Source organism: Eucalyptus grandis, chromosome 11, assembly GCF_016545825.1.
Source record: "Eucalyptus grandis isolate ANBG69807.140 chromosome 11, ASM1654582v1, whole genome shotgun sequence".
Classification (NCBI taxonomy): domain Eukaryota; kingdom Viridiplantae; phylum Streptophyta; class Magnoliopsida; order Myrtales; family Myrtaceae; genus Eucalyptus; species Eucalyptus grandis.
In genome coordinates this window covers 493985-514770 of record NC_052622.1, presented here as the reverse complement: position 1 = coordinate 514770, position 20786 = coordinate 493985, and the positions used below count along the sequence as shown (strand labels likewise).

Genomic DNA, 20786 nt, shown 5'->3' with positions numbered 1-20786 from the left:
GGCATCGGTCTGCCTCGAGCCGAACCGAAGCAACGGACCGGTGAATCTAAGAACCGGAACTGTGACCAAGTTACCAACCCCCCGGCCAATGAATTTTCTCGACGCATTTCTTCCCATCAAGTTTCAACAGCGATCGTCGCTGCACTTTTTTGTCCCTCCCCCGTCCCTAGTTACCTTGTCTTTTCTTGTTTTCTTGCGAATCTCCGTGATAGATCGGATTGGACAGGCGTGGATTGATGGAAAGGAACGGGGACGATTCGATCCTCGCACACGAACCCATTGCCGACTCGAACGGGGGCATCGCCGGCGAAACCACCGCGGTCTTGTCCGCCAATCTGATCTTGGACAACGTCGGAGAAGTGGTCCTCACCCTCGATTCCGATGGGCTGCTGTCTTGGAGGTTGCTCGAGCCCTTACGCAGCGTGAGCGCTTTTTCCTCTTTTCGAGAATGATGCGCGCACGGATGTTCCTGTTCGCGCATGATTTTGCCGTGATGTTTCTAGATAGGCGGCTGATCTTGGCCAAAGAATAACAGTTAGGGAGGCGATTGGAATTGCGTGGTGGTGTAGTGAGATTCATGCTCGCCATGAATACATGTGCTCTCCGATTGATAAGTTTTTGGTTTTAGGATCGTAAAGATGTCTTTTTGAACGCTTCGGAAGACATGACGGCTTAAGTTCACACGACTTTCTCTTTACTTGGAACAGGATCGATCGGATTGCTGTGGCATTAAACGTTCTCCTTTGGTCGCAACAAGTATCAAACTTGCTGATGTTTATGCTGTGGAGTTTGTCGACCATGGTTTAATTCCTGAATCAAACCTCTCGAATCCCGCAAGATGTCTTCTAAGCGAGGACTCGCAGGTTCGTTCTTGTTTGTGTTGGTTAGCACATTGGCATTATGACATGATGGTAACTGATGGGCATGCCGATGATGGAACAGATATACCACCTTGTGGTACACGGGGTCCAAACGTCGAAGTGTCATCCTTGCCGGTGTATCTTAGACAAATATGTATTTAGTCATAAAGATTGGCAGATATGTCAGATGTGGGTAAATCTAATTAATTCCCGTTTGGACAAAGAAATGCAAAGGCCGAAGAATCTCCTGGTAAGGTCTTCCTGGGATGCTACCCTTCCATGAGCGAGATATGTAGATTAATTGGCTGCCTCAATGATAATAACTCGTTTCCAGAACTCTTTCATGGTAACAGGTTTTTGTTCATCCGAAGAGCGGAAAGGAAAATGGCCGTACGACGTGGGAAAACGTGTCTCCTATATTCGCACGTGCTAAAGTGCATACAAAGGTTCACATTCTCCTCCTTCTAAAGTTAGTGATGCTATCTCTGAGATTTTCTTTTTTGTTAATGTATATAGAAGCTGTACTTTTCTTATTATTATCCTTGCCAACTGCACTGGACTTTAGTTGAAATATTTTTCCTTGTTCATCTTTTTTAATAATATCATGGTTGTTGTTTTGCCCTCTAATAGCACTCGCAATTGTCTTTGCATGTCTTGCTGTCTAGACTACTTTTTTAATCATATTTGGTGTTTGAACTTCGAGTTGAGATGTCTGCTGCGTCACAAGATCTGCAATAAACTAGCAACTCATTATGTATAGAAGCTTTTCACAGTAGTGTTCCGGCGTTATTAAGCTAACATGAGCGTGTGGGAGGAAAATTCTCTCCCTTGGACGGCTATGATTAAATGTGCAGACATAATAATTGCTTAAATATCTTTGAATTTTTTAATCAGGTGATCGTGACTGAGAGGGCAAGTCATGCATACGATGTGATGCTGGCTGCCACGAAGGAGGAGCTCAGCCAATATGATGGCGTTGTTGCTGTTGTAAGATATGAAATTTCTTAACATTCTAGTTCATATGTTCCAATTTTTGATGTGTAGCTGGTCAAGGTCTGAGTAGTTACATCAATAAATTTTAATGGAAATCAGGCTACATGTGCCCAGAACCAAGCAATTGTGTGATTAGCACCTTTACAACACGTGCCTCTTGTTACAATCATAGATTTTCCATTGTAACTGGTATCGGCATATTCTAATAGAAAATATCGCATGATAAGGTTTCAGTTGTAACTGTTCAGAATGTGACTGCCAGTGCTTTCTCCTTGAATGCTTAAATATGAGTAAGTATGTGCGAGACCTGGATTTTCAAACATAAATGGTGAAACAATATCTTTGGTATGGTACAGAAGATTCAATCCTGAAAGGAGCCAATTTGTTCAACTTGCCTACACGGCCATATCTCTTGCTACTGCTCTTTAGATGTTACCTTTTTTCTGACCATACTGGTTATCGTGCATCAATTTTTTGGCAGCATTATGAGTGAGTGGTTTTGACATGTTTTTTGCTGAAAAGAAGTGTTATGAATCAGGGTGGTGATGGTTTCTTCAATGAAATTCTCAATGGTTTTCTTTCCTTGTGGCATAAAGCTCCTTATCCACCTGCTCCAGCAGATTTTGTGCAGTCTCTTGGAGATTATGGTGATTTCTCAATGCACAATACAAATGAAAGAGGTACTAAGAATTCTTTCCAGAATGAAGATCAGTCCCCCCTGATCACAAAAAAGGGGTTAATCTTACATGTATTTTGATTATGCTTTTTTCTTAATAATTAGACTGAAACTTGTGGTAACAGGTGAGTCTGATGTCAGATGATTATTTGTACATTGCAGGAGATGAAGGAGATTCTGGCACTTGCTACACAGGTGAGTTTTTCCAAATCTCATTGTCACTGTGGAATTATTCATAGAAAACGTCACTTCTGTTGTAAATTGATATAGAGTTAGTTTGTCACTGTTTAACTCTACAGGTGACGGTTCTCAGTTGCTGCTCCCGAAGGAAGGATTTCGATTTGGAATCATTCCAGCTGGTTCTACTGATGCTATTGTGATTTGGTAATGTCAATTTTCTCCTCGGGTGATTCTTATTTCTTACCCTCCCTAGTTAATTACATCGGGACACTTGCCCCTTACATAAGGAGTAGTGTCTTAATGACATATTTGTGATATAGATTTCTGATAAATATGTACTCAATAGGGCCTTTCCTTGTTTATGAGCGGCTCTGATATTCTTTGTCCAGAAGTTCTTCTGGCTTCAACAGTAAGATGAAAGAAACTTCTTGCTGAAACAGACTTACATGACTAAACATACTTTGAATTACAAAAAGTTGATCAGAAAACAGCAAATGAGCACTAGATAAAGTAGGGCCAATTGTTTGTTGATTGATTGACCTGGATTCTCCATTGTCTTGCAAGTGCTATACTTGAGAAATTATACAATAAAACTTCATCTTTGACTGCTGAAAGGACAATCAGATTCTGCCAATTGTGTAATTTTTTAAACTTATGGAACCTCGCAGGCCTGAAATTAGCTTTTTCAGGTCATATATCTAGCAGTGGCATGAAATTAACTGTGGAATTTGACCATTAATCTTTGTTCTTCTTCATTGTCAGATTAATTTCAAGTAAAGAGAAAAGTTTATATTGCAAATGCAACACTGAATTCATGTCCCGTAAATAACTTAGTCTAGCCAATTATTAGCTAATTGTTTTCATTGCTTCACATCTGGTGCTTGTGCTTTATGCAGTACAACTGGGGCTCGTGATCCTATTACTTCTGCATTGCAAATTGTAATGGGGAAAAATGTGCCCCTCGATATCACTCAAATTGTAAGATGGAGGACAACAGCTGAATCAAAGGTTGAACCTTGTGTACGATATGCAGCTTCTTTTGCTGGGTAGTTTCTCATTATTACTGATGCCACATACTGCAAGACAATATATGTTTTTTGTGCTTCTTTTTTTTTTTTTTTAACTGTCTTGTTTCCATGCTAGTATGAAACAAATCTTGCATTTTTTTTTTTTTTTTTTTTTTTTGGGATATTTTGGGTTGAAACTGTCCTTCTAAACTAGTATCCTTGAAGCAGGTATGGATTTTATGGAGATGTTATTACTGAAAGTGAGAAATACCGATGGATGGGACCCAAGAGATATGATTATGCTGGAACTAAAGTGTTTCTGAGGCATAGGTATACCTCTTAGTAGGCTTTATTTCCTTTTGATGATATGTGGACTCTTTTTTTTTTTTTTTTGGTTGAAGATGGTATGCAGACTTAGTGACTTGGTTCGGTATAGAGTTTTTTGAAGTCGAATTGTTTAATTTTAGCTTCTTTTGAAGAAACCTACTAAAAGTTACTTTGAATTTGTTTCTTTCGGGTATTGATGATGTTGTTTCCTGACATGCAGATCATATGAAGCAGAAGTGGCAGTCCTTCAAGTCAATTCTGAAGAAACACATCCAGTGGAGGGAGGTAATCAGCATCGCCACTTTCGAGCGCAACGTGGTTTGAATAAACGTCAGAAAGTAATTTGTCGTGTTAATTGTGAGATCTGTACTGCAAATCCTGCTGTCAGTTCTCAATCAAAACCAGATTCACAACGGGGTGAAATGGGTTGGTTGAGCTTCAAAGGGCGCTATCTTAGCATAGGGGCTGCCATTATTGCGTGCCGCAATGGGAGAGCACCAGATGGTTTAGTGGCTGATGCACATCTTGCAGATGGCTTTATGCACCTCATTCTGATCAAGGACTGCCCCAGGGCCTTTTATTTGGGGTAATGCTTCTTCAAGCTCTGAATCTGGTTTTTCTTTTGTAAAATGTGCACACAAAATTTCTGGTGTTATCTGATTCTGAAAGCTTAAGTGACAATCAGGATTAATTTAACAGGACAGTTAAATTTTGTGTCAGCAGCGCAAATTATACAATTTACTCACCATGAATGAAAGAGTTTTATGAGTCCTTTTGGGATTGACCTTTTCAATCCAAAATTCCCCTTGCTTAAAGTTCTTATCCTCTCATGATCTTCTAGTAGCGTCAGAGTTGTGACTTTGTTGTGACCGACAGGCACCTTCTGCAGCTGGCAAAGAGAGATGGAGATCCCTTGAACTTCGAGTTTGTGGAACATCATAAGGAAGTTACTTTAATCATATCTTGTATGTTCTTTTCCACTGGTTTAGAGTGTTTTTAACTTTTTGACACATTTATTTCTTGATGAAACAGACCTCGGCCTTTACATTTAGATCTTCCGGCAACAGCAGCATCTGGAACTTGGACGGTGAACTCTTTCAAGCACACCAACTGTCAGCGCAAGTATTTCGAGGCCTTATCAACTTGTTTGCTTCTGGACCTCCGGTTTAGAAGTTAACCACGTGTCATCATCCTCTCAAGAAACATTTTTCATTCCATAAGAGTTGGATTTATACTCTACTGACTTATGCGGCAGAAGGAAGGATATATGTGAACTAAATTATACATCATGCAGAAATCACGAAGTTGTATCTCGAGAATGCCTCCAACAATTGATATCACATAGTCCTTTTCTATTAGCACTGTCAAAAGGATCTCTTTTTATGAATTAGATCCATCTACTAGGTATATTAAGTTAACAGGAATTACGGCGCTTCCCTAAATGAGGAGCGGACTTACATTCATTGCATGTGTGCATAAACAGGGCGAGATTTCGGAAGGGATGTATAAGCTTTTCATAATGATCTTTCAGGAAGGGAAATTACCCCTTGCATTGGGAGAAAATAGATTTTCTAGAAAAATGAAGATATCCGTGTTCCTTGAATGAAAAACATCACAGCTGCTTGAAGTGTTGTAATTATTGATTGACGTATCAACTCAAGTATCGCAATCATCTAATGATACCTTGAATTGGTAACCTGCACGACAGCTGAATTTTGAAACAGAATCAAAAAGTGCAATTTTCGGGTGTAAATCTCATGCCTGAAGGTACGGGACACCATTGAAGAGGCGTGAAGCATGCATTTCATAGCTATTGACAAACTTCAATATCCTCCAAGTCCCACCATGTTCGAATTTTTTCTTCGAACTCTACAAGAAAAGAGACTTATGAAACCATAGTCCTCATGATTCATATGTTACAATTGCAACTTCACTTTTTGTTTGCAGACTGCTAGCCCTGATATCACTTAAAATTGCTACTTTTTTCGCTCCCGCCATGGAACTTGCGCAGAAGGAAGAACGCCTCAAAAGTATCGTCTGCTTTCCCCTTTTTAAAGCTGAATACCTTCTGTAGAACAGAAAGATATGGAACGCCATGTTATATAATTCCTTGACACTTGGGGGACAATGAATATCTCCATCTCCCATACGGTTGGACTTCTAAAGCCAACATGCATCTAAGAGTGGAAACGAAGAATAATCTTTCTTCTCTGTATTAATTCTGACTAACCCAGGCGACATGCCCTCCACTAAGGTTCTTTAGTTTTTGCTTCTTGACAATTCGTTGTTAGGACTGGGAAAACTATATTTAACCTCCCTGACTTGAGAGCTAAGTTCAACTTGCAATTCATTGGAACCCGTTTCTGTATTTGCCCCAACTCATCACACTCAAGTTGACGCTTATACATATCAAGCTATCAACTAATTTGAGATATAATTTGATCTTTGATTGACTCTATCTAACAAGAGAGGTGGTCTAATACGTCAAGTTCATTGCATTGTCAACTTCTATCAGAGCCTTAATAGCTCAATACATTAATTTTTAAGAAGCGTACAATACTTGAAAGGCTTAGCAAAAACTCAAACTTGATTATAAAATCCCAGTTTTGAAATCTCTCCTTGTATGCACGTTGCTAGTTGTTGTAATAAAATGCGATGAGGACGAAGATGCTGTTTATAACTCACAAATGGTGACATTCTGTTAAGGAGAACCAAACATAACAGGTAATGACCCAAAATCTATGAGAAATTGTTCCTTATAACAATCGTTACTTGAATTAATGGAGCCATTCCTTGTCAATTTGAGCTTTGATATTGTATTGCCTGTGAAACCAGCAAACAAAAAGCTGTTAAAATGGTGATAGATAAATAAATAAAAGTCTTCTAGCACCATATGAGAAAAATCACTGAAATAAATCAAGATATTTAGCAATTCGCAAGGAAAAGATAGTGCTCATGAAAATATTTCAGTAAATTTTTTAAAGACAAAATGCAGAATCTGGAAAGCTGGGATATGATGATTTTGCATCCAAAATTTTCAAGTTCTCTCTGTGACTTACGTCTCAAGCAACACAACCAGGTGAAACCCTCTGGTTTTGCGACTTGCCATTCATTAACATATTAAAAGGAGAAAAATAAATTTTAAGCCAGTTGACTATTTCAGGTCTTAAATTTCAACAGCAGACAAAGTGTAAGCTTCATGTCCTAGCTGTTGCTCAACAAGATAACACACCTCCTATTTATAGATGCAAATGTGAAGTCTCTGCCCATTTTGAGAGAGAGAGAGAGAGAGAGAGAGAGAGAGAGAGAGCTTAAGTTTGAAACTTGAAGCTGCTGAAGCAATTGAAGTGGTCTGTCTTGCTTTAATTGGCTCTGAATAAGGAAGCGGGGTTTTCCATGGAGATCAACAAACCAAGTGAACCAGAGGATCCATTGCCTTTGCAATCACCACTATCGGCAGTTGTTGCAGTAGCTATCAATGGGAAGAGAGAGAGTAAATATGTAGTGAGGTGGGCACTTGAGAATTTTATTCCTGAGGGAAAGGTGGTATTCAAGCTGATACATGTACGCGCAGTTCTCTCATCTGTCCCTACTCCAAGTAAGTTGACGATTTTATAGACCCATCTGATATATTGGGCAAAATATCTATGTGGGTATAAACTGCTTGCTCAATCATAGTTTTGTTTCTGAATTCATGAATAAGAAAAGTATACATAAACAAAATTTACAACATAAGAAGTTAAATTTTCAAATATCATTCTGGAAAATCCAAGTAATTTTGTCATGTTGTTAATGAAATATAATGTACGAGACATTGTGAACAAAATATTGCATAATATTCTTCTTCTTCTTTCTCTTCTTCATCATCATGATTGTCATTTTCATTTCAGTGGGAATCATGATCCCAATAACAGAAGTGAGAGAAGATGTAATTGCTGCTTATAGGAAGGAAGTGAATTGGCAGACACATGAATTACTTCATGCTTACAAGATAATGTGTGTCAAGAAAAAGGTGAGCCTTTTGGTTGAATTTATATCCATGTTGTACATTTCTTTCCTAGATTTCTAGCTTAATCTCTTCACGGTGTTTCATAAGGTAAAGAACTGCTTACATTTGACTTGGACTTGCGTACAGGTGCTGGTAGATGTAGTCGTGCTTGAATCAGAGGATGTGGCAAGTGCACTAGCACAAGTGGTTCATAAGAGCAATATCACCAAACTAGTCATTGGAACTTCTACTCCCGGACTTTTCTCAAGGTACTTCCACTCCATGTAATTATCGGTATGGTATAGACATGAAGAATATACTGCTTGCTCGAAATGCGCCAGGCTCCAGCAAGACTTTTTTCTTATTGGGGTTCAGGATTATTTTTACTGCTTCTTCTTGATATGGAGGAAATGCTATCTTTTGAGAAGATGGAAAAGCTATTGTGTGCATTGCTGTCACAAATGTTAGGTTGTTTACAGGGAGACAAACTTGCTTTCATGGCTTCTTTTCTTACAATATTCGATTGCTGAATTTGAACTTAGAAGGAGTTTATGATATCGATATACCTTGTTTCAATCTATTTGGCTACCATAACAAGGTTTAACATCAAGGATAATACGACTCATAAAGTCTTTGAAGTTCTTCACCCCCAACTCAAATACAACTAGCATCATTTTGGTTTGAACCTCCATCATACATCTGCACTTTTTTTTTCCCGGAAGCATACTATTCTGATTAAAGCAAGTGGGTCCTGTTTGCTAGGCCTAACAATTGTCTTATCAATATACCTTGCTGTTTTACATTTCTTATCTGGCATGTCTTTAAGACGATTATTGGTAGTCATGCAATGCAACTTAACATGAATATAATAGTTATAAAACGATAAGGCAAGATAAGAGAAAATAGAAGAATTAAGCAGATTCCTAGAGAATGAAGCATTCCAGCCATTAAGGTATCGCTTTCCCATTGGTTTCTTCAATACTTACTTAATAAGGACGCTGATTTCAGGAAAACCGGTACTCTATCATCAACAATCTCAGCAAAAATTCCAAGCTTTTGCACGGTATATGCAATCTCAAAAGGGAAATTGTCATCTATCCGCCCATCAGATATGGAGACTAATGGAAACACTAAAGATGACTACAGTGACACAAGCTCTACCAGCGGTTCATCTGGTTCTGGCTCACAGAGAGGTTAAATTTTGTTGTTACCTAAAGATGCCTCTGTTTGTGCTGGAGATTGCTGACATTAGGATGTAGACAATAGGTGGATAATATCGAAAATGGATATATATTATGCCAATAGGCATGCTTGAAATGCGAAGTGGCTGTGGAAGTCTACAAATTTAATGTCATTAATAGGTACATTCCTAGTAATTTTCTCTCTCCAGGGATGTCCGATTACGTAATCATTTTCAAGTACATGGCTCTTACTTTAATGTGAATGAATTTCTCTCTTTATGTGGGTGCGGGTGAGATGAAGAGAAACTGAAAAAGTATGCGGCATTATATTTCCTAAGGATAGAGAGAATGTTGGCAGAGACTGGTATATTACGTCTAATAATATCGGTATGAAAGTAACTCGGTCCGGTTGCTCCACTATCTCATATCTGATATTTTTTCCTACCGCACCATGTGTGCAGGCTCTCAGGCTCCTTCAATTAGAAGTCAAATGTTTGCAAGACCGAGCTCTGTCAATGTGAATCACTTGCGGTGTCAGTCTCTAGGTAGTGAGGAAGGGAATGACCCCATTACTACACACTTTAGAGAGTCTAGTCTACAAAGCTTGATGTCAGAGACTGAGTCCAGGATGTCCAATCAGGAATCCATCTCTGATGTATTATCAGGGTACTCTACAAGCGAAAGTCAGGTAACTTACACCCTTCTCTGGAATTCCTGTCTTGTTGCATCTGAGGATTATTTTTCGTGTAAAAGATAGTAAAGTTCGTATCTGGTAGAATTAATTTTCCTGTATAGCGCAATTTCAAAATGGTTATCTTAAGAATGAGTTCTCCTGATGCTTAGATTTCTCTTTTGATACCTACTCCATAAGCTTCAGTTCAATTTCTGTGCAACAGTAGAATGAAATGTACTATGAGTGGGTAAAGTTTCTCCATGACTCCCTAACTTGAAGGAAAGACTGTTATGTGCAGGCAAATCTGAACTTTGAGCTGGAAAAGTTGAGAATCGAACTCAATCATGTCCGTGGAATGTATGAAATGGCCCAGAGTGAAACGGTTGATGCCTCTCAAAAGGTAAGCTCAAATTCACTGAACACCACCCATCAATTTTAGTCATGACGAAGAGTGTCCTGAAAAGTGACGAGTTCCTGTCATAGCCAAATGATATTGGCCCGATCCACATTGTCATTCTCTGTGCTGTGATCCTAATTTCGTAGCAAAATATGGCATCTGCTATTATTCGTTTTTATTTTCTGTTACTATTTTATTGCTTTAATCAGCTTTACAATCTCAAGGAATGGAAATTGGAGGGAGAGAAGATGTTAAAAGAGGGCAAGTTTCGCGAGGAAATGGCCAAGGAGTTAGCAAGGCAGGAGAAGGAGAAGTATGAGGCAGCGAAGAAAGAACTTGAATTGATGAGGGACCGTGCTGAAAGAGAAGCCTTAAGAAGGAAAGCGGCAGAGACAAAAGCTGAGCGGGATGCAAGAGAGAGGGAAAAGATCAGCAATGCTCTAGTGGATCAGATGCAGCAGTACCAGATATTCACATGGGAAGAGATTGTTTCTGCCACATCTTCATTCTCCGAAAGTCTAAGGATGGGAATGGGAGCATATGGAACAGTCTACAAGTGCAGTTTGCATCACACGAATGTTGCTATCAAAGTTCTTCACTCAAAGGAGAGTCAAAACTCAAAGCAATGTGATCAGGAGGTACTAAAATTATTTTCCGAACTTCTTATCTGAATAGCAAAGTAATACGTGACCTAGAGTTGTTTTTTATATAGTTTCACTTGGTCTATTACTCTTGGTTGAAAAGTAAGGATCTTTGGACTTCAGATTGAGTGAATATGAATGTGTCTCTTCTTGCCTTTGGACATGTCAGTCCTGTATGTTGATTCATTGAGACAAAGCTTCAAGATTTATTCTCAGCGAGAAATGTATGTTTATTCATGTGTTCGTCTGATCTGTCTCTGGTCTTATCATCTAATCCATCAAAACTTCCGATAACAAGGTTGTCTTTTCAATTTTCCTGGCTTGCCTGTGGAATGATGGGCTTACTTACATGTTTGACACCTTCGATTGGATGATATATGCCTCTTTGTTCTTGTTTTGCAGCTTGAGGTATTGAGCAAAATTCGCCATCCACATGTGCTCCTTCTAATCGGTGCATGTCCTGATCGTGGTTGCCTCATCTACGAGTACATGGAAAATGGAAGTCTCGAGGACAGGTTGCTCCAGAAGAACGGCACGCCTCCCATCCCATGGTTTGACAGGTTTCGCATTGCCTGGGAAGTGGCCAGCGCTCTTGTTTTCCTTCACGATGCGAAGCCTAAGCCAATCATCCACCGCGATCTCAAGCCAGCGGATATATTGCTGGATAATAACCTTGTGAGCAAGATTGGTGATGTTGGACTCTCGAGTATGCTTCACGCTGATCCATCCTTACCAAGCATATTCCAGAACACAGGGTCTGTTGGAACACTGTGTTACATAGACCCTGAGTATCAAAGGACAGGATCGGTTTCTCCGAAATCCGACGTGTATGCTTTTGGGATAGTCATTCTGCAGCTTCTGACTTCAAAGCCAGCAATAGCACTCACTCATATGGTGGAAAGAGCACTTAGTGAAGGATCTCTAATGGATGTCCTAGATGCAGATGCCGGGGATTGGCCACCCGAAGAGACAGAGGAACTGGCTTTATTAGGAATCTGTTGTGCCGAACTTCGGAGAAAGGACCGGCCCGACTTGAGAGATCAAGTTCTTCCCGTCCTTGAGAAACTGAAAGAAGTTGCCAGCCAGGCCAAAGACGCGACAAGCTGGGTTAAACTTGCACCTCCTAGCCATTTCATTTGCCCGATCAGTCAGGTACTAATACTCCCATTTTATTCATTTTATGTACGCATGTTTCCTATAATCTCCTGCAGGAGTACTATTTCGAATGTTCAAAATGCATGCTTATCTGCCTTTTCATCCTCTCCCCTTTCTTCAGGATGTGATGAAGGACCCTTACGTTGCTGTGGATGGATACACTTACGACCGCAGAGCGATCGAGAAGTGGCTAGAAGGCAACGACAAATCCCCAATGACGAACTTGCCGCTTCCGAATAAGCATCTCATTCCGAACTACACTCTTCTCTCCGCAATTAAGGAGTGGAAGTCCCTAAACCATTGAGATAACATCTGCACTAAATGTGCACATGAAGGCTCTTTCTAAAGCGAACTTTATAACTTGTGGGAGTGTCCATAATTCCAAATTGCTGCGCTACTTGTTTGTCACAGTTTCGGCAGTTTCTTTCTTTTCTCGTCATTTCATTTGCATCCCTAGAATTTCAATTCCCGCGAAGCCAAGAGGTCTCTGCATAGCGTGCAGAATCATAAAGACCAGAAAAACTCGTGGCTTTACCACACTTGAAAAGCGAGAAGAAGAAGAAGCACGACATCGAGTGATCGATTGCAAGAGAACATCACAAGGTCCGACAATTCAAGAGATCGCTAGCAAATTGAGCAAATCGTGGCATGATATAGACACATGATTAAATTTGGTCAAACCCACCTCGAGTTATTGCCTTCACTCATCGTAATACATTCATTCGCTACGCATTAAAAAAAATGTCCTGCTGAAAAGCACAAGTCACTGCAATGTAAATGCTCGGCGACTAGTTCGTGTTAATGGCATAACCAATAGGATAATAAAAGCTTTTCCCTTCCCAACCACCGAAAATTTGCCTTCTAGTTGAAGCAAATAGAAAAGGGTGAAAAAGCCAACGACAAAAAGAAATAAATATCAATATCAGAGCCACACAAGATGCGGTGGCACGAGGGAATCGAGACGGGAACAGTCAATCATTCGTACATCACTGCACATGCATTTGAGATCTGTCTTCCTTAATTCCGCTCTCACTGCATTGCGTTGCATTGCATAAGATAGTCTTTCTCCATCCCCAGCCTAGCTCATCTTTCATTCATGCCATGTTAGTCACGTTCCTTAAAATCTAGTGTGCCCCAACCCCACGCAAACTTCAGCTCTTTCTTCTTCTTCTTCTTCTTCTTCTTGTCTTGCTTACATGGCCTCTGCAAATCTTGCTACAGCATTATAACTGCAAATTCAACTCTCTCGCCCAAATTTTTTTTCCATGTTTTAGCAAGGTGTTCTTTCTTGGAACCGTAACACTCACCCAAGAATCTTGAAACTCTTTACCGACCGTCAGCCAGATCAAAAGCTGCATCTTTTTCACACTCTCTTCTGTCATGAGAAACACCCACATGCTCAAGCTCATCTTTGGACTAGCTACAGCTGCTGTTGCATTAGCTCTGTTCCTCTTCTTTTACTTCTACCGGAATATATCAAGAACAGATGGTCAAAGAGCAGACTTGGAGAATTCAGACGGAACGTACGAAGATGAGACGGACGTGGAGGACCTGATGACGTTCCGAGGCGGCGAGGACCTCACGATTGGCGAAATCTTGGATGCTCCGGGAGAGGTCATTGGGAAGTCCAGTTATGGGACACTGTACCGGGCTGTGTTTGATCAGAGCAATTCATTGAAGTTGTTGAGGTTCTTGAGACCGGTTTGCGTCACAAGAAGTGAGGAATTTGCTGAGGTGATTGAGATTTTGGGAAGTGTTAAGCACCCAAATTTGGTTCCTTTGCTGGGGTTTTATTCTGGGCCAAGAGGAGAGAAATTGATGGTTTATCCATTTTATAGGAAGTGGAATCTGGCAGAGTTCATCAGAGGTACTTCACTCATCTCCAGGTCTTGTTGCTGATTCTCGATTCTTTATTTGCGCTACGTTCAGTATTTCCTTTTTTATGGAATTGGGGAAGACGATGAAGGGCCAAATTCAAGAGTTTTTGAGTTACTTCTGATCATAACGGAGATTCTTGGCGGGGATCTAAATTGGAGTGATTTAATAATTTCCCCCTCAAAGGGCTTTTCCCAGGCATTACAATGTTTTCAGTTGACTCCATACTTTTGAGAAAGTGCTCGACTCAAATTTTCCAATTAGACTCGTCAGCATTTAAACCAAAATATTGTACCTTTGTCTGAATAATTGTTTCTATAAACTGAGTTATTTTCTATTTCCATGCTTGCTTGACAGCTTTCTTTTTGATTCAGTCAGAAAAAAAATTGCACACAGCACGGTGTTTTATTTTGGTCCTCGGACCTGCTTTAGTTGGATTAATCAACTCTATTGATTTATGATATAGTATCAAGAGATCATGATCTTACTAAACACAAAATTGTCCTGATTGGCAGATGGAAACAAAAATTCTCGCAGATGGGCCACCATCTACAAGATCTCGATAGGCATAGCCGAAGGACTGGATCATCTTCACACGGGACTAATGAAGCCTATAATCCACGGGAATCTAAAATCGAAGAACATTTTCTTGGACCACAATCAGCACAATCAGCAGCCGTACGTCTCAGATTTCGGCTTGCATTTGCTGTTGAACCCGATGGCTGGTCAAGAAATGCTCGAAGCATCGGCAGCTGAGGGCTACAAAGCTCCGGAGCTCATCAAAATGAAAGAAGCAAGTGCAGATTCCGATATATACAGCCTTGGCGTCATCTTGCTCGAAATGCTTACTGGGAAAGAACCAATCAATGGAAAAGCATCTTCTGATGAGGAGATTTATCTACCAAACTATATTAGAAGGGCAGTACTTGGTCGTAGAGTCTCGGAGTTATATCATCCTGATATTCTTTTCAGCAATGGAGGAGGTAGTGATGATGTTTCTGTTTTGGAAGCGCGCGTGCTCAAGTTATTTCACCTTGCAATGGCCTGCTGTTCTCCATCTCCCTCTCTCAGACCAACCGCAAAACAAGTCCGATGGAAGCTTGAGGAAATCGGGAAATGAGGACTCAATTACAGATCATCAGACCTATTCGATCCGAGTAATAGTAGTGTAGGTCTAGGTATACTCTGACGGTTAAATTTAAAGCTGAGACTTGGTGTCATTTGGTGAAGTCCTAGGACAGTGACAATGAAGACTATGATGTTTCATATCTATAGAGTTTGTTTTACTAGCAAAACCTTTGAAAATTTCAGCTACCCACCGGACGTGAGCAAATGCAGTGACAATGACTTCCATGACGGTTTTGTTTGTGGGCATTACTAATTCCCTGAAGAAACAGGTGGATGCGTCAGCCGCTCAAAAGAATTGGAGAGTTGGTGATTTGGGTTTTGTCCCGTTTCGAGATTCTTGATTGTTACCGCAATTATCAGCTACAACAGACTGGATTCTACTGGTCCCATCTTGATTGTGGAGGCTACTATATCCTGAATTTGAAGCTATGACATTGGGATTGATGATTGATATGGGTGTCCAGGATCTTTTGTTCATTTCTTAAGCAAAGAATGTCAGCTACCAATGGAACCTTGAGTGCTCATGTGGGTATTACATTTTTTTTATTTTTGTTTTAAAGATGATCCCTGTTGATAGGGATTAAAGAATATGTGGCACCAATGAAATATAAAGTGCTCGCTCAACCTTGGCATATTTTATTATTATGGCTCCATTATTGATGATTAAATTTCATTTATAAATGTGAGTATGCAAGCGTTAGTTGAGATTGTAAATCTGTCCACTTCGATAAAGTTTATCAATCCAGCGAAATGATATTTGGTTTTGTAAAAATGGAGATGTAATGATATCAGAGGATTCGCTAACAAATGAAATGAATTGAATCCCCCCCTCTCTCTAACATACACTCACATACATCATTCCTTGTTCTTTCAATTCAAGTTCTTTAGCTGGCATAGGTTGGTGGTGGGTGGTTATCACCCCTTGGTTGTTGGTGGTGGTTCAATTGAGAGAAAATATGTGGAGTCGAGGGAAAAGAATTATCTAAAATGTCATTATAACCCCATCTGGAGGTGGAGACAAAGAAATGTCACTTTTTCGATTATGGCACTCCCTTTACCACTTTTATTTCTCTGACCAGAAAGAAAAAGAAGGAAAGAAAAGAAGAATATCTAAAAAGAAAAAGTCTTCCAAGCAATGGACCTCCCTGGACCAGCGGGGAGTGACCCTTTAGGGACGGGCCAGGACATGCGGCACATTATTGAAAAAGAGGACCAGCACTAAGGTAATGTTCCCCGCTTTAGCAAATTGGCCTTGTGGCTTTTTGCTGCTTTGGGACCTCCTCTGCTTTTTGGGTTCTTCACCTTTTTAGGCAATGTTTAGTTGGCAGTTGCATTTGAATTCTGAGCTCTCCCTCTCTAAAGCTCGTGTTCAATCTCTTGGTTCATTCGTTCCCATGACCAAATATTCAGAGAAAACCGGCGATTTGAATGGCGAGATTGATTGATGAAGCGCCGTACAGGAGCATTGTTTCTTATGGTCTAAGTGCTTTTTAACCCAGTACTCAGTAGCAGGGGCACCGCTAATTTCACCGGGACAAAGAATCCCGTGTTATTCAGTATCCATCAGTTCTCTGTGTTTCACCTTGACAGAGAAAATATAAATTGATGAAAGGACATTTTAGACAAGGACTCGCCATTGGACGGTTAAAGCTAAGCGGTTAGTACAGGAGAAATGAGCTGCTATTTACACTAAGCTCAACAAATTAATCTTATCAAAGTATACAGAAACATGATGTGTCCATATCATCTTATTGATTCCGGTGACATTGCCAGTTTATAGACAAAAAATAAAGGCATACCGAAGACATCCATCAATGTCTAATAGGTCTTTCCTAAAGGTAATTTGACTAAGAACAAAATGTCCCCCAATAAAGCAATGATTTCTCCTACATTTCTGCCGCCATCTCATTTTCTTTAGATGGCTTGGAAACTCCTCACCCACATCTCTTGGAGATCACTTGTTCTCTGAACCAGTTGTGCTCTTTAATGAGGTGAACATGAAGTTCCCAGAGAACATGGCCTCTTTGTCTGCCAGATAGTGATATAAATTAAACCGGGCAATTTGAATGAAATCATATTTAGCATTAAACATTCAGAATTATTGATAGTCAGGCCAATAAAGTAGGTAAAACTCATCAGGCACATAACAGCAAAGAGCATGGAATAGGTTTAGCACACGGCAGCTCCTGTTTCTGGGTTTCAAGACATACACCTTCGGAAATGTAACCAATAGGACTTGAAGGTTTATGAAAGATTAAAGTTGTCAAACACTAACTTTTCATGAGTACAGCTTGTTACAAGTCCTGTTTGTACTATCAACATATACGAGGGAAGACAAGAGCAACCCACGTATGCACAGAAGAAAAACAAAAATGTGAACTTACCTGTCAAGGAGAGGCAATGGGATTCTCGACAAGCATACCTAGCCATTGCCTACAGAGTATCCAAAGTTAGTAATAAGTTGTGGCAAGAACTTCACAGCGGGGAAGATATCTTAAAAGATCCAACAAATATTTTAAAGGCTGGAATATCATCCATTACAGAAAATATTGCATTACCATATAGAGACAAACTGTACCAACTGAGTATTAAACTCATTCAATGATATAAATATCTAGTTTGTGGAGAAAAAGGGGCGTTACTAATGACCAGTGGTTTTCATTGCTTCTAAAATATCATCGTTTTAACAAAATTTGGAAAAGCTCTTTAAACTACATGCCTGAACAGCACCTAGCACCGCAGTACCATTTGGTCTTGGTGAGCCATCGTCAGAGAAAACATTCCTGCAGATCAAACATAATATGAAGAAGAGCAATGGAGGTTTCAACATCAATTATATCTCTCATACATGAAATAGAGACCTAACCCTGATTCTAACAGTCAGATTGCCTATCCAGGTTTGCCATTAACATCAATGAATTATATACTTGTAATGTTTTCTATGCACCTTTGTATCTTTGGCTACAAGTATTTACAAGTATACTTTCTACAGCATAAATATGAGTAGAACTCTTTAGTCGAGACTTGAGAATGTATATTTTTCATATCACATGTTACATAGACATGTCCAATGACAACACCTCATAAGCTCTTGTTGGATAAGAAAGATGCGCTACCTCCAAATTATGTTTGTCATCTCGTCCCGTTTAGCCTCTGGAAGCATGGCAGAATCATAAGCGACAATATTTCCATAAAATATTTTCTCCAGGTCCTTCATCCATTTGGTTAGCAATAAGTTAACCTGCCAAAGATAAAAGCAATATGAAAACCCCTTCACATGACAGGTAGCATGTGCACTTCATTGATATCTTAAGAAATATCTAGTCACAGTATATAGTCTTAGGCAACTAAAGGAGACCTAGTCACATACCCCAGCTTTAGATACTCGCAACTCCACATCATGATTGTAAATCTCATACAAGTATTGCCCAAATTCAGCACCTTCTTTTCCATCTTCTTTCAATCGACGTAAGCAAAGCCACATATGGAGTACGAGCAAAGAGAACGTAGTCTTAAAAGTCTTCTCCAAATTAAACACTGCATGGACAGCAGTCACCCTCAAACCACTTGATGCATTAATTGTTCGGTATAAAAAAGTGAGTCGTTAATAAAGTCTTACTCAACCAGTAACATACCTTCACGATGTTTTGCTCAAGCAAATTATCTGCCTTTGGATGCCACATGCATTCAGAATGCCTTCGTACTAAAGTCTGTCATTCCTATGATTCTATCAAGCCATTAACAATTGACAGCTCTGGTCTAGACTCTACTTAATAAATTAGGCGACTGTAGCTTCAAAAGAAAAGAAAGTTCCATAGTCACAGCATCAGCTGCAACTTAAAAGGTGTAACTTTTCAAGAGCTTGAATGGACATTTGATTCCTCAATAGTTTGTTATTGAAATGAAAGGTCGGCAAAAGATTCGTAAGAGATAGCCGTGTCATTTTTATTCTTGGTTTCTTCAGAAGCAGGACCGGTTATTAGAACTACATTGCTATCTCCACATCTTCTTTTTAAAAGTTCTTTCACTTAATAACAAGGCTTCTGCCAAGCTTTAGTTATTAAGTCATGGTCCCAACATTATATAGCTATTAACTCCACCATTCATGACATTGGATTGCTTGAATAGTGGAATGAAGAATCCTCATTCTGAAAATTGAATCTCAAACTTCAATATTTATCAACAGGTCCATGAACTACACGTTTTATCCGGCTAGCAAAGTAAAGATAGGGTTACCTTCATAAATGGCGGGTTTATCGACTTGATGAAGGATCCGCCGGTACACAACATTTGCACCTCTGATAGATTTGCTCTGTTTGCTGTAAAAGAGCATCAGTTTGAGGATCACATGGCGGATGCCTTCGTACTTTGGTTCTTCAATTCTCAACGGGGAATCTGGGGCCAAAGCCAGTGAACATGGCTTGGACCAAAACATTCTCTCCAAGTTTACCTGAAGGAACAATCCCAGTCAATTTCCACAACAAGGAACTGCAAGGGTGGATGCTATAACATAAAATTGGAGAGTAGCACGCGAGCATAGAGATTTTGATGAATTTCATTTGGATGATCGCTACGCTTATTGTGACCAATATACTTATGAATTAAAAGCAGGAAGAAGCAACATCTACAGAGCTGAGCTCTTCAACACTTTGCCGGTATCTAAAAAGCAACGGCACCCCTCATACACATAAAAACTAGATGTGCTTCAGCACCTACCGCTGGTCTGGCGGACAAATCATTCCCGGCATATTCAGGCGCGACGGGTGCTGCAGCTGCAGCTACAGCTGCACCCTTGGCATAGCTTCGATGAGAGAACGCAGAAATTCCATCTCTGACTTCCACATTCCTTATTGGACTGACCCTTGATAATTGATTAAGTGCTCTGCTCCATCTCGGGAACATCGTGAGTTGCCTAACAAAACAAACCGAATGTCGAGCGAATTACAACATACATAGACGCAAAATAAAAGTTTCTGGGGGCAAACCTAATCTAAATTAAAACGAAAGATGCAATTTTTGTTAAATCCCAATAAATTAAAAGCAAAAGGAAAAAAAAAAAGAAGGCAAAAGAGCTCGATATCTAGACAATCATCATCCGTCGATGCGACCAAAATGCAAGACATTCCTCCAAATGAGCTAACGATTGGACCGAAATCTAAGTTCAGTGAAGTGATCAGAGGAGCAAAGCTGTGCGAGAGTTTCTGCTACTCTAGACACGCGCTCGTTTTACAGCTGATCGGGGGGTAACTAACTGGACAGTAATTGGGGAGTGGGAGGGAGAAGGAGAAGAGCACAGAAGAGAATGAGCAGACCGTGGAACCCAACGAACGCGAGGGAGATTACGAATCGGTCGGAGCAACCATTTCTCGATCCCGCGACGCTGTCCTGCCACCGGCGGAAGTCCTAAAACCCTAGACAGGTACAACGCCCAGAGAGAGAGAGAGAGAGGGGACGTGGAGCCACTTGCGGCCGTGAACGACTGAAGTCGGTTAGTTTGTTTCGACGAAGTCCAATTTCTGATTTCTCATATTGGAATCGCTTTGAAAAATGGATCAACGAGTTTTTCTTTTTTTTTTTCATAATTAGTTTGTTTGTTTTATAGAAAAATGCATACTTTAGAATTTGCATTTTTCTAAATATGATCATTAAAACTAATTAATTAATAATTTTTTATTAACAATAATTTATATTAAAATATTATCGTG

The 20786-nt window shown here is 39.9% G+C and overlaps 4 protein-coding genes across 6 annotated transcripts; 3 read left to right on the top strand and 1 right to left on the bottom strand.

Annotated features, from left to right (window-relative positions):
- Nucleotides 1-94: 94 nt before the first annotated feature.
- Nucleotides 95-5426, top strand: LOC104424318 (ceramide kinase). 3 transcript variants are annotated; one of them, XM_018865695.2, is made up of 13 exons: nt 96-422; nt 708-863; nt 943-1110; nt 1214-1306; nt 1755-1847; nt 2450-2533; nt 2655-2724; nt 2829-2913; nt 3606-3755; nt 3945-4046; nt 4264-4629; nt 4920-4986; nt 5076-5426. In XM_018865695.2, the coding sequence occupies exons 1-13, from the start codon at nt 237-239 to the stop codon at nt 5211-5213; spliced, it is 1758 nt and encodes a 585-aa protein (XP_018721240.2). In that variant the 5' UTR covers nt 96-236; the 3' UTR covers nt 5214-5426. The 3 variants fall into 3 exon arrangements, with proteins under 3 accessions (XP_039160249.1, XP_018721240.2, XP_010034990.2); XM_010036688.3 differs by having other exon boundaries at nt 97-422; nt 2392-2533; nt 2692-2724; XM_039304315.1 differs by lacking the exons at nt 4920-4986; nt 5076-5426 and having other exon boundaries at nt 95-422; nt 2392-2533; nt 2692-2724; nt 4264-4328; nt 4432-4545.
- A 2013-nt stretch (nt 5427-7439) lies between these two features.
- On the top strand, nt 7440-12417 carry LOC104426942 (U-box domain-containing protein 35). The gene is made up of 9 exons (XM_010040112.2): nt 7440-7641; nt 7934-8055; nt 8179-8300; nt 9040-9224; nt 9674-9900; nt 10184-10285; nt 10492-10920; nt 11326-12075; nt 12200-12417. Exons 1-9 carry the CDS (start codon nt 7440-7442, stop codon nt 12380-12382), a joined length of 2322 nt encoding a protein of 773 aa, XP_010038414.2. The 3' UTR covers nt 12383-12417.
- A 588-nt stretch (nt 12418-13005) lies between these two features.
- LOC104424317 (putative kinase-like protein TMKL1) lies at nt 13006-15749 on the top strand. The gene is made up of 2 exons (XM_010036687.3): nt 13006-13945; nt 14469-15749. Exons 1-2 carry the CDS (start codon nt 13459-13461, stop codon nt 15071-15073), a joined length of 1092 nt encoding a protein of 363 aa, XP_010034989.1. The 5' UTR covers nt 13006-13458; the 3' UTR covers nt 15074-15749.
- Nucleotides 15750-16764: 1015 nt separating this feature from the next.
- LOC104424316 (ubiquinol-cytochrome-c reductase complex assembly factor 1) lies at nt 16765-20573 on the bottom strand. Its single transcript, XM_010036685.3, has 8 exons — nt 20394-20573; nt 19798-19993; nt 19318-19531; nt 18452-18618; nt 18198-18322; nt 17801-17864; nt 17466-17514; nt 16765-17109 (listed from the first exon to the last, which is right to left on the bottom strand). Exons 2-8 carry the CDS (start codon nt 19981-19983, stop codon nt 17036-17038), a joined length of 879 nt encoding a protein of 292 aa, XP_010034987.2. The 5' UTR covers nt 19984-19993; nt 20394-20573; the 3' UTR covers nt 16765-17035.
- Between the last annotated feature and the right edge of the window lie 213 nt (nt 20574-20786).

Coding starts and splice junctions, on each gene's coding strand:
- LOC104424316 (XM_010036685.3), bottom strand. CDS start 19,983: ATGTTCCCGAGATGGAGCAGAGCACTTAATCAATTATCAAGGGTCAGT. Junction 17,865..18,197: donor ATGACAAACATAATTTGGAG/GTAGCGCATCTT, acceptor TTTGATCTGCAG/GAATGTTTTCTCTGACGATG. Junction 17,110..17,465: donor CCATTGCCTCTCCTTGACAG/GTAAGTTCACAT, acceptor ACTATCTGGCAG/ACAAAGAGGCCATGTTCTCT.
- LOC104424318 (XM_010036688.3), top strand. CDS start 237: ATGGAAAGGAACGGGGACGATTCGATCCTCGCACACGAACCCATTGCC. Junction 4,630..4,919: donor CCCAGGGCCTTTTATTTGGG/GTAATGCTTCTT, acceptor TGTGACCGACAG/GCACCTTCTGCAGCTGGCAA. Junction 4,987..5,075: donor AGTTTGTGGAACATCATAAG/GAAGTTACTTTA, acceptor TTGATGAAACAG/ACCTCGGCCTTTACATTTAG.
- LOC104424317 (XM_010036687.3), top strand. CDS start 13,459: ATGAGAAACACCCACATGCTCAAGCTCATCTTTGGACTAGCTACAGCT. Junction 13,946..14,468: donor TCTGGCAGAGTTCATCAGAG/GTACTTCACTCA, acceptor CCTGATTGGCAG/ATGGAAACAAAAATTCTCGC.
- LOC104426942 (XM_010040112.2), top strand. CDS start 7,440: ATGGAGATCAACAAACCAAGTGAACCAGAGGATCCATTGCCTTTGCAA. Junction 7,642..7,933: donor CTCATCTGTCCCTACTCCAA/GTAAGTTGACGA, acceptor TTTTCATTTCAG/TGGGAATCATGATCCCAATA. Junction 9,901..10,183: donor ACTCTACAAGCGAAAGTCAG/GTAACTTACACC, acceptor TGTTATGTGCAG/GCAAATCTGAACTTTGAGCT.